The sequence below is a fragment of the Rhopalosiphum maidis genome, chromosome 3 (assembly GCF_003676215.2).
Source record: "Rhopalosiphum maidis isolate BTI-1 chromosome 3, ASM367621v3, whole genome shotgun sequence".
NCBI classification, from domain to species: Eukaryota; Metazoa; Arthropoda; class Insecta; order Hemiptera; family Aphididae; genus Rhopalosiphum; species Rhopalosiphum maidis.
In genome coordinates, this window is record NC_040879.1 from 36,309,455 (window position 1) to 36,322,263 (window position 12,809).

The 12,809-nt window shown below is 25.7% G+C and overlaps 1 protein-coding gene across 1 annotated transcript; it reads left to right on the forward strand.

The window, feature by feature from the left end:
• Positions 1-1,174: 1,174 nt before the first annotated feature.
• Positions 1,175-12,333, forward strand: LOC113558025 (dynein regulatory complex subunit 7-like). The gene is made up of 13 exons (XM_026963554.1): positions 1,175-1,443; positions 2,682-2,841; positions 3,846-3,971; positions 4,251-4,442; positions 4,516-4,665; positions 4,750-4,983; positions 5,052-5,190; positions 5,255-5,518; positions 5,590-5,719; positions 10,105-10,192; positions 11,406-11,837; positions 11,894-12,019; positions 12,103-12,333. The coding sequence occupies exons 1-13, from the start codon at positions 1,175-1,177 to the stop codon at positions 12,331-12,333; spliced, it is 2,541 nt and encodes an 846-aa protein (XP_026819355.1).
• Positions 12,334-12,809: the final 476 nt, after the last annotated feature.

Here is a 12,809-nt window from a genome sequence, read left to right on the forward strand (position 1 = left end):
GAGCGAAGATGGTCGTCAGCATATATCACTATAGCTATAAATAATTTTAAGTATATTAAATTATATTATATGATATAATTTTAGTATATTTCAGTATACACTATACAAACTATATTAAGTTTAAGTTTAAGCATTGGAGGTGTGCACATAATATACCAATACCAGGACCACAATCATTAAATACAAAAGAAGTAGTAAATATTATATAATATGATAATATATTACATTTTAATGAAGTGCAATTTTAAATAATATTATTATTTTTAGGGATGTATAAAAAATTGTATAAACCAATGTCTCGACCAGTGTTTCTCAACCGGTGTGTCGCCGGGTAAGTCCAAACGTGTTGCGGAAAGTACTAATATTAAATGCACGAACCTTGTTGACACTGTATTTACAACAAAATAATAGGTATTATTGTTATTTTTTTTTTATTGTGTGTCACAAAGTATAAAAAATTTTAATAGTATGTCGCCATAATACAAAGTCTGAGAAACACTGGTCTAGACGTTTTTGATAATGCTTCGAAGTTATTAGGAAAACAAGTGATGAAGGACACGCAAATGCAAAAGGGCCCATGTCAAATATAATCTGCATTATTCTATACGACTATTATACTGCAATTACTAAATACCAGACTATCGGAAATGTGTAGATGATAATATATAAGCCAGTGTATAGTTGCAGCATGAATCATTTGCTCACATCAGGTCAAAGATTCCAAAACATAAGTATGATATTTTTCATAGATATTTTAAGTTATCCATTTGACAAAATTGGATACTTAAACAAGAAATAACTATATTTTCTCTAACTATTTTAGTTAAGTACTATGTTTTAATTTAAAAATATATTAATCGTAAAGACTTGAAACTTTTTGTTATTATGGTATTGCTAGATAGGTACATATTCTTATTTTTTAAATATTTAGACTAATATTAAGTTAGCCGTTAGGTATCTAAATTATTAATTAAGTATAAATAATTATTTTCATTATTATTGTATTGTATTGTTTATTTGGGCATGAGTTAAGATATTCAAGAAAATAAATTATACTAATTGGTAACTAACGTTGTTGATCAAACATTATTGATTATTATTCAATTATTTTTTTTAGTTACGTACATATTTCGTATCTTGTTTCTTGTTAAAAATTATTTTAGTTCCACCTTAAATGAGTTTCAATTCACTAAAGTGGTTATGGGAAGATTTGAATTCACATTCTCTGGTTGAAGAAATCGAAGACGATTATTTGAATACTACTAATGACGATGATTCGTACACCAGTTCCGATTCTAGTTACAATATTGATTGTACGTTGTTAATCAAAGATAATAAAATAGAAGAAGAAGAAGGGGGAGAAGGAGAAGGAGGAGAAGGAGAAGCGGAAGAAGAAGTAGAAATAGAAAAAGAAAAATTGAACGAATATGTCGATGATATTAAGTTAGTTCAACATCTGACAATATACTTATAAGGACTTACAAAGCATTGAGGTAAAATATTTCAACAGATTTGGTGTGTACAGTCTTCGAGTGACCCGTCAAAACTAGGGATCCCATACTTCCCGTTTTTTATTGGATTGTCCAGTATTTAAAACAAGTATCCTGGTCTCCACAAAAAGTTCCTAAGCAACACTTTTGTTTCAAATTTCAATTCATCCATACCGTTTGTTCCCTTACCTTTTTTTTATTTATAAATTGTAATTGAAAATATCTTATTTGCAAAATATAGAGAATTTTAAAATTGTATTTTCAAGTAAATGTTGAGAAAATATCAACTTTCTATTTGTTTAAAAAACTGTAATATATTTTAAATAGTCAGTATTACAGAATATTAAAACTTTTTTTTTTATTAATGATCATAAGGAAAGTTACCTAATGTCTAATATTTGTTTTTGTTTTATTTATATAAAATATAGTTTAATAATAAATATAGTTTTTCGTTTATTTAAATATATTTAACAAGTATAGGAAAAAAATTTTACATTGAGGTCAAAATTAAATTTTACTAAGCCGTCATATGAAAAATATCACATATATATATATATTTTTATATTAACACATCAATTTTACTTTAGAATTTTCAGACACAAAACTATCTAGTAAGTATAAATAAGTTGTTAAATGTGATTTCATAATATATTTTGAGGAATCATACTTTTACCCTTTTACCCCTTGTCCCCATTGTTTTTGCTTATATAAGTTATGAGTATTTTAAATCACATTTTTCGTCCTGTATTAAAAATAAATAATTCTGGGATGCTTAGATTAAATGGTTAGATGTTCAATAAATATGAAATATAAATTTAAAATAAACGAATATCTTTAACTTTCTAATTGAAAAAAAATTATCTCTATTAATCTAATTAAAGTTGTTAGAAGTAACTAATTATTGGTATTTCAATATACCTACATATTATTACATTTAAATTTCATTTTCATGATATTGATAAAATGGGATAGCTATAGTATTTTCTTTTTACTTATAATTTCTTCTTTTAATGTAGTTGGGTAGAAATAGACAAAAAATAGGTTTATCTATATCTATCGGCGTTGAATTAAAATCTGTTGTATTCATAGCGAATAGAAAAAGGTCATTTTTAATTAAATGTATATGCGGCTGTTTGAAATGTCATAGGCACATGAAAACAATTTTATTATTATTTAAACAATGTTTTATAGCGAAAGTTTACCAGAAATCTTTCCAGAATCATATACAAAAACTTCAAATATTGAAAAGCTAATACTTTTTTGCGCTGAAAATTTTATTGAACAGTTTAAAGTAAAATATCCAAATAGACGACCGTTGGTTTTAATACCAACAAACGAATGCGGAGTTCAAGTAAGATAAAGTTTCTGTAAAATACCTGAAATTAAAAAGATAGTTTTAATTAGGATTTAGAAATGTCCATAATTATAAAATATGAATGTCTTTATGACTATGATTATTATTTTAGAATTGATTTTTACAATTATGTGTGTGTTTTATATTTTTATTTTTGCTGTTATCACTTATATCTTTTAGAGCTGTGAAACAGTTTTAATTTTTAACTTTCAGGGTGGTTACTGGTAGCAACTTGGATTTAGTTAGTAGTTATATTTTGTAGGTCATAAGTAAAAAAAATTACAGTAGGTAGTGTTTAACAAAGGAATAACAAAAATTGAATTAAAGAAAAATAATAATTTTTAACAAAATTGATTTGATTCTTGTATTGTTGTTTAAAATTGAATGCCAGTTAAGATTTCAATTTTTTATAAATATCTATCCAAAACATCCATTTCAAAAAAATGAAAACTCCTTAACTCTTTTAATAGAATATATAGACATTTACAATTTTTGCTTTTTTTAGATTTTTTAGATTTATGAACAAAATTATGAAATCTAAAACATGATTCTTTAAAAGTTGTTATCAAGGTAGTTAACAAATATTGAACACATATATAGTCATAATTTTTTACAAGTGTGTAAAGTCTTAATTTTAACGAAATTCATTAGAATTACGAAACTATGTAAATTATTTTCTTGTTAAATATTTATAAAATGTTAGTTTTAACACTTAAGGCTTGATAATGTATTCCTAGAATTTTAAGTTTTTTTCTGGAATTAAAAATAAAATATCGAATTATTATTAAATATGTAAAATATGTATTAACGAGAAAATATGTAAAATTAAATATATCTTAATTTGATTACAAATCAAGCGAAATATATTTATACATTTAACCTATTTAATACCTATACTAAATAAATTTGTTATATTTTATACAACATATGTATTTAAATAGAAATTACAATCATACTTATAACTTGATTACATTTAATAACATAATACAATATGTTTTTAGAAATGTGTTTGTACTACAATCAAACCATCTCGATTAGTCTACTCTGATTTGATTGAATTGACCAGTTACAGCCAATTTGTGGCTAAACACATAAAATATATCAAGTTAAACGATCCTCTATCTTTGGTATAGTATATACTATTGTAAAATTTAAATAATTATTCTTACGTGAAATGTATTAACGTGAAACGTCTTAAATGCTGCACTTAATACCTATAATAAAATAAAAAATTTATCGTTAGAATTCTAAAATTATAATTTTCTGATTTGCGTAAATAATGTTAATACATAATAATATTATTTCATAGTCTTGAATATAATACATTAACTGTTTAAATGGAGAAATAACAAGAGTTAGGGCACAAAAGTACATTCACCAGAATAATTAAGCTCATACATTTTTAGCCCAGCAAGATTATATCTCCTGCAACGACATTAAAAACACAAACTGCTAATAGTTTTGAATTGGCAATATTATTAGTATCATTTTTAATTGGTTGTGGGTACAATGCTTTTGTTGTATACGGATATGCTACAGATATTGTATGTAATAATGATCTAAAAAAAATCAAAATAGATCTTCCAAAAGAACCAATCGTATGTATTCACAATATTTATTCGAAATTAATTTATATCGATATTAATGATGTTAGTGAATTAATGATTAAAGGATGAACAAGTATTAGATTCTGAGAGTGAAGAAAATGTTATAGATGATCCTTATGCTATAGAACCTATGATTGATTTGTGTAATGATTATGTTAACTTTTTAATGGAAGAAGAAAAAAATAAGAATGTAGTAAATGATGAAACAAAAGAGGTACAATTGTATAAACTCTAATGTTATTTATGAAAAATGTGTAAGCTATTTTCGTTGTATTTACTAAATAATCACAAATTTCAGATAGAATTTGATAATTTTTCCGATCCGCTATTTGGTAAACGAGTACATGCATGGGTCGTGGTCATGCCATTGGAAACTGAAGACGATAAATATATACTTGAAGTTCCATATTTCATAGAACCTAGTACAGGTGAACGAAAAGAAATTTTTGATGAAAATTACATTGGAATAGAAGTGGTTTGGAATCATAATAATTATTGGGTTAATTTACAATCCTTGGAAGGAGGTTGTGCGGTGTGTATTACTGATAATTACATTTTATAAATTTTTTTTAACTTAATTTTTTTTTGTATTTTATAAAGCAATATAACTTTACTTTAACAAATACAAAGTATTGGGAAAGTTTTTTGTCAGATAAACTTCGAAGTGCACAAAAAGGAAATTTCAAAAATCTTGAGATGCCCAATTCGTGGGTTACTGTTATAGAAGTTCCTATAAATAGTATGTGTTTTGTTTTAAAAAAAACTAAAATGTTTTCTTACGTTACAACGTAAATTGTATATAGAATATTATATGCTGTATCCGAACGGTTCCAAAACCGTGCTATATATGAATGCAATTAAAGAGTTTTATGCTGATTACGTTATGCCTGATGGATTGATTGAAAGAACAACATTTTATATCGAACCACAATATTTAAATAAAACATTTATTCAGGAAAAATACAAAAATAGAGTAGACAAATTGATCTGTATTGACACAAAATATGCCGTCGAAGGAACTGAAACTATAGAATATTTTAAACCCGGCCGGGATGACTATTTAAAAAGTACAGTCTTAAAAATATTAAAAAAAAAAAATAAGTTGGTTATTCAAAATGTGTTACGTATATTTTTACAGAACATAAGTTTTATGGCGATTGTAACAATATAGAGACCACACGTTTGTTCACATTTTATAATTTGAGACTTGATTCAATCGCTGAAATTAAAATTAATCAAGACAGTTTCATTATAACGTATAACGATAGGTTTGTATGTTCTATAATTATTACTATAAATAGTAAATTGTATAGATTTAATTCTTATTAGAGTATTCCGAGTTTATTTCAAAAATTGATATTGTATTCACCTTGTAATGCCATAAGGATGCAGTATGCTATAAGTTACATATTTTTGATTGGACTGTTTAAGTTCTTATAATGCGAATAATTAATTGTTCAGATATGACATCTACCAACAAAAGCTAGAATATGATTCTTTTATCACTTATTATTTCAAAATTTATTAACGTTTTTGGAAATATTTTATAATATTCTTTTAAATTATTACTTTTTGAATGATTTTTAATATTTTTAAGCAAAAATAATTTTCGGAGTATTTTGGTATATTAAAAGAGAAATTCGGACGAATTGTTCTTGAGTTATAAGAGTTTAAGTATGGGTGACTGGAGTTGTATGGGGATATCCAGCAAAATGTTTGGCTACTACTCCGTTCATCTAAACTTTAAAAATGTATAAGTTATAAAATTATAACTCATAAACTCATACATACTACTCACCCAAATTTCAAGTTTTATGTATCGAAATACTCTGAAAAATATTCTGATCACATTTTGAAATTAAAAATATATGTCGTCATTCAAAAATGTAAACAATTTATAAAGTAAAGTTATATTTTAAAATTATAAAAATATAATTTTTTTTTAACAATTTTTGTTTTATTCAGACTGGATTATGTAAAACAATATTTTAAAAAACGTTAATAGATTTTGATATCATACCACTAATTAGCTTAAAAATTTGTCGCTCTCATATTTCCTACATCGAATTAAATGATTTTATAGCTTTCTATAGCATATAATATATAGCACTTCTGCACCGAAATAATGAAAGTGTTATTTGAGTGAAAAGTGCGCGTAGCTAAATCAAATAATATAGATATAGTTATAATAATTTAAGCTTACAGCTTGAGAAAATGTAAGATCAAATCAATATTTCTTAAATAGAACCTGGAATGATATGGGCTTAAAATGTACGAAATTGTATGCATGCATTTATGCACTTATTATCATTGAAATATTCAAATATGCAAAAAAAAAAATGATAGGAAAGTGGTGCTGTACATTAGGTTACGATTTGGGTGTATTAAATTTGAAATATTGAATGAATATATCAGTGGATAGGTAAAATTATTTTAACCGGGGACGGCCTGAAACCCTAATTCACAAACTTTATTTCATATGTTTTTTTATACACATAATAGCTGCTTAAGTAAATTATTTTACTTTTAATATTACGGTGAGTTGATATAATTTATTCTGAAAATATTGCATTTATCATATTATTAGTATTCAAGTATAATAATAATATACATTATTACCATATTATATCAACTTATATAACTTAAAATTTAAAAACATCTCTCTGTAAATACCGTAAACAATAAAAATAGATTCATGGTATAAATAGATAATATTATTAAATAAATCAAAAATACCATTGCGTATAGTAAAATTAAAAGTGCATAATAATATAATATACGGAAAAGTTTTAAGTTGCAAAGAATATTTTTTAAAACTATAACAAAATAATTAACTCCGTTATTTATCTTTAAGTAAGTAATTTCGTTTAACTTAAAACTTAAAATGTCTATAAATATAATTTTCTTTATAAATATGATTTAATTATTTCAGTATGAGCTACCTATGAGAAATCTAACTTGTATCACATTTTAAAAACTTAAATACAAGATGAAAAGTTTTTATGAGTTTTTAACTAGGTACAAAATAGTTTGCAATTTTTTGCGATATTGACGAATTTTGATACAATTGAAACATCAATTACTTATAAAGTTATTAAAAAATTGTACCTATGTATTTTTAATATTTTTTTACAGATATGAGAAAAACTTATGTCAGGTGAGATCTTATATTCACGTATTTCTATCCAGCGAATAATTTTTAATCGATTTTTATAAAAAAAAGAATTAAAAATCAAAAATGTTTGATGCCTTTTAATAGCGCAAAATCAGTCGAAATATTTTGAAAATGCTATTGTAAATATAAAATGATAATATAACATTTGGAGAAAATTTCAAAAATCTACGGTTATTCGTTCTCGAGTTACATAAAAAAACCAAAATCGATTTTGTCAAAAATTGTATTTACGAGTATGTAAGAATTTCGTAAAAAAAATACTAGGAATGAAATGTTCTTTCAAAGTATAAATTAAATTCAATTTTCTAACTTAAAAACCATCAAAGTGAACATTTGAGCATTTTATAGACTACTTATCGTATACATACACAAAAATAAAATAAAAATATAAACTATTGTAAATTCAATGCATCCATCACTTCTTTCGAAATTTAAAATTAAATTGTATCTACAAGTATATAAAATAGTTATTTATTTTAATATTAATTTTATAAGATAAGTTTAATTTAAAAGATTTTTCAATTAATTAATTAATTTACACTAAATAATTGCGACAATTGACTAGCATACATTTGATCGTTGGTGAGTTTTACTCGTTTAATTCGTTTAAATAATCTATGAAAACAAACAGATAATTAGATATGTAGTAAATAGAAAATTTTTTCAAAGGAAAATATACGCCAGTTTTCACTAAGTATATTTTCAAAATAAGAAAAACTTCGTTCTACACCTGTAGAAATGTGACATATACTTATAGTTACTGATTTATAGCAGGTCTTTTATTATTTTATTATTCATCATAGTCTGTTCTTCAGTAATAATGTTAGATATATTTGATAATTGCTTAAATAAATTATTTTTTTCAATGATTTATTGTTTCCTTCAACGCTTTTTGCACAAATTACCTCTTTGAATTTATTTCTAATAATTTCAATTGAATAATAAGTTATTTTTATATTTTAATTTATCCTTGGTTAGGTAATAATATTGATTTAATAATTCTTTTTTTTTAGATTCTGAACGGAGTAATGAATGCATTAATTTTACAACGATGTGTTTTTTTTTTAAATTTTTTTTTATTTTTATTTTTGTGTCTGTTATCACGTTTTGGAGTAATAATAGTGATTTGATTATTTGACTTCAGCGCCTTTTTACGTTAACCAGGTTTTTAATAAAATCGATTTTTTTATTTTGCTGTAACTCATAAATGAACCATTGTAAATACTTAAATGCCGATAAAAAAAATTCAAATGTTTACAAAATATGTCAAAATCGCAAAAATTTGCAAGGAATTTTGAAATAGAAAATTCATAAAATTTTTGTGATTTATTCCTGTTCTAAGGTTAAAAAACCTAATACAAAGTTCTCCTTAAGATTCCCTTCAAATAACTGTAAAAAAGACTCCAGCGACAATATAGAAACAATTTTTGGAGCGTATAAAATTAAAATTTTTATGAAATCGTGTAAAATAACGATATATTCTAAAACTATTTAAGATATTTGTTGTTATTCAAAGAGTATAATAAATCGTCGTAGAAACATGAACTTTCTCCAGTAGTTGAGATTAGCATTGTCTTTTCAAAATATTTCACTAATTTGTATGGTATTTTTATAACTATAGTTATGGCGTTTGAAATATTCGATTTTTTTAACCTTGCCGTATGGAAGTATGCAACCCGTCGTAAATCCTACTTGAAAATAAATTAATTGTATCAAAAAAAATATATATTACAATTTAATTATAGGTAATATAATATATTAATGCACAGCAGAGCGGTAGCTATTTTTCAATTAAGGGGCCACTACACCAGCATTTGTTTACTCTGTCTATCTCCCACATATAATATAGGAACAAAGATACTCCGTATTTCCACGATTACGACTCTCTGGTTCAGTTTAGGGCAAAAGCACCTATAATATATTTTTTAAAGAAGAGTATTTCCTGTTCATCTACCAGCTAGATTTTTAATATTTACAATTTCGAATAAATTATTTTAAATTAAAACATACTTATATTTATAAAAATGTAAATATTAAAAATCTATCCGGTCAATGCATAGAAAAAAATACTCTTCTTTATAAAATATATAATTGGTGCTATTGCCCTAAACTGAACCAGAGAGTCGTAATCAGTGGAAATATGGAGTATCTTTGTTCCTATATTATATGTGGGAGATAGAGAGAGTAAACAAATGCTGGTGTAGCGGCCTCTTAATATATACTAATGTACGCATGATAATTAAAAATATACCAAATGTATAAAATCTAATTACACTCACTTTAACTAATTAAGCTCAGATTTGAATTGTATCTTACTTAGTTATTTTTTTAATTAATCAATAGAAATATGCAAGTGCATACAATTCTTGACACTATTCAAAAGTATTAACGTATCAATAATGTATAATATAATATTATGTTATTAAAATGTGCCTTATAAAATAAATGCCACTCAATACTTAATCATAATTTTTGCAGATCGGATTTATTATTCTGGCACCTGTGTATATTTTATAGAACGAAAAACAATGGTTCCCAAATTATGAACGATAAAAGAAAACCTAAGGTGAATATTGATTATTTTTAATATAATAATTTTTATACAGAAAAGTAACACTACATAAATTATTTCGTAGAACATACACGAATAGAAACGTAAATTATGCCGTTTCACTCAATTTTAATTAAGTCGTATACCTATATATTGTAATACTGTAATGATATGCTCACACATCATAATTTATTGTATATTTTATTATTTTATTAAATAAATAACGGTAAAGTGGTCGCACGCAGATGACCGTCAATAAAAACCAATAATCGCCCTTAATCACTGATGAGGGAAACGATTTACATTGTTTGGTCACGTAGGAACTCACACGTAGTTGTGACAATGTAGCACAAAACGTGTGATCTATTTCGTGTGCCGCCAGAGACAAGAGATGGCCCAATGAGCATCTCCGTCGTCGGGGAGAAAGCCGATTTCTCTAAAGACGCAGAGGCATTTGATAGAGTCGCCTGTGACACTGGCAGGCTTGACCACGTCGTCTTCTCTCATCAGTGCAGATGCACCATCCTTTCGGGTAACGTCTCTCTCCTGAGTGCAGGGACACCGCTAGAATTAGTAATATCTCTTAATAGTGCATGAGCACCAAACAATTTAATAATATACCCTTCAAGAGTGCACGAGCACCAGATACACCCACCACACCGGAGACTGCGAGCGACAACTGGACCATTTTCACTTCAACAAAATACTTCAGTGTTGTTCTTTATTTGGATCCGTGTGATTAACACATTCTAGTTTTATTAAGACAACAACAGGTTAGCGAATTCAACAGCGAATAAGGTAAGGTGCATGAGCACCATTTTATTTGCGTTAATTTGTGTAAATCTGCTTTTCTACACTTAATTACAACGGTGTATTTGATCATATTCTCGAATCACGATCTCGAGAGCCCTCCGACCATCAGGAGGAAGGTAATAGCGTACATTTAAATAATTTTTAATATTTACATCTGATAGGTAACTATATTCTCCAGCACTTATAAGTGTAGGGAAAAAGGTTCCACAGATCCGACATTTATTCAAGGCTTGGTTCTCTTGTTTTTGTCATTTTAGAGTTTTTATCTAACTAAATTTTATTTTATTTATTTTTTTAATTTATTTTATTATTGCGTTATTACAATACTTTACCTGGGTATTTCAACGTGTAGCTTACATATAGTAGGTATATTTTTAGTATTCTTTAGGTAATATGTCGTTGAAATATGTTGCAGTGTATAGTTGAAAAATATTTAAGAAATGAATCAAAACATAAAGATCTAGATATTGCTACAATAACTTTTAGTCTTGAAGATAATAGTATTTATGTCCAATATCAATACGGAGAAGGTCAGATCACACAATCGAGTAGACTATTTGAAAAGCCAACTTACAGTTCAATACAAAATGAAAAGTTCAATCCTAAATCTGTCACTGAAGATATCGTTTATCCATATATAGGTATTTTGAAAACTCATGAAGCGTATATTATGTTACAAGACATGATTGAAACCGAAAAAAAAGCAATTATTAACGTTACGAAATTAGAAAATAATGTTATACAAATGCTGGAAACCCGTAGTCGAGAACGATCAGAATTTAAGTTAAAAATCAATTCATTGGACTGGAACCGAAATCATAGAGTTAGACAATTACTCCAAGATAAAGTAGTTTTATGTTTATAACTATAATATGCGTAGAATTAACAATATTATTTTTTTAGAAAGATAAAAAAAAAAAAATTGCTGTAAAAGATTCGATTGTTTCAAGTATAAGAGACAAAATCATACAACACTTTAGACAAAGTACCAAAAATCAGTTTATACGACTTAAACAATTGTTTGATATGGTATACTAAAATGATTTACTATCAATTAAAAATATTTTTCAAATATTATTTTATATGATTAGATAGTTTTACTTTTCTTGTAGAAAAAAAATAAGTTATTAGCTTTGACGAAGTCACTAGAATCCAACGATGCAGAAAGCAGGGATAGAAATTTAATAATATGTTCTTCATTGAAAAACGAGTTGAATATATTGACGTTGAAATTAAAAAGATACAAAGAGTCACGTATTAAAAGATACAACAATTTGGCAACATACATAAATAGTAATCCTGATTATGAAAAGTTATCACCTTTACAATTGTGTGTTCATTAAGCGTATAACAACGTGTATACGATGTAATAGAATAAATCTAAGGAAAAAATAAAAGATATATTTTATTATTAAATATTTGTTAAATATTCTTTGACTATTATATTTATTGATCAGTCATATGCTCACGAGGTTATGTACTTGTAATATAAATATATAATAATATAATACGTTAAAAAAAACTAGTACATTTTTTTTATTAAAACATTAATATACGATATACGTATATACGTAATAATTAACATCACGAAACATCTCAATTAATGTCAAAATCTTTAAATTTGTATTTATTGGATACTAATAACTAGGTATGCACCTAATAAAAACTGTGGTATCTATATTAATAATTGTGATATTATGGTAATCGTCAACTCAAATTTTAGAGTATATAATTATGTATTAATGTACGTTTTTCAAAATCAAAACCTTTTCTGACGTCATATAAGAAACTATACGTTTTGAAATCCGTATAATCCTAC

What these genes read in the sequence shown, in the direction of transcription:
- LOC113558025 (XM_026963554.1), top strand. Translation starts at nt 1,175, where the DNA reads ATGAGTTTCAATTCACTAAAGTGGTTATGGGAAGATTTGAATTCACAT. An exon ending in TAAATGATGAAACAAAAGAG is followed by an intron (nt 4,666 to 4,749) that starts GTACAATTGTAT and finishes CACAAATTTCAG; the next exon opens with ATAGAATTTGATAATTTTTC. An exon ending in ACGATAAAAGAAAACCTAAG is followed by an intron (nt 10,193 to 11,405) that starts GTGAATATTGAT and finishes AATATGTTGCAG; the next exon opens with TGTATAGTTGAAAAATATTT.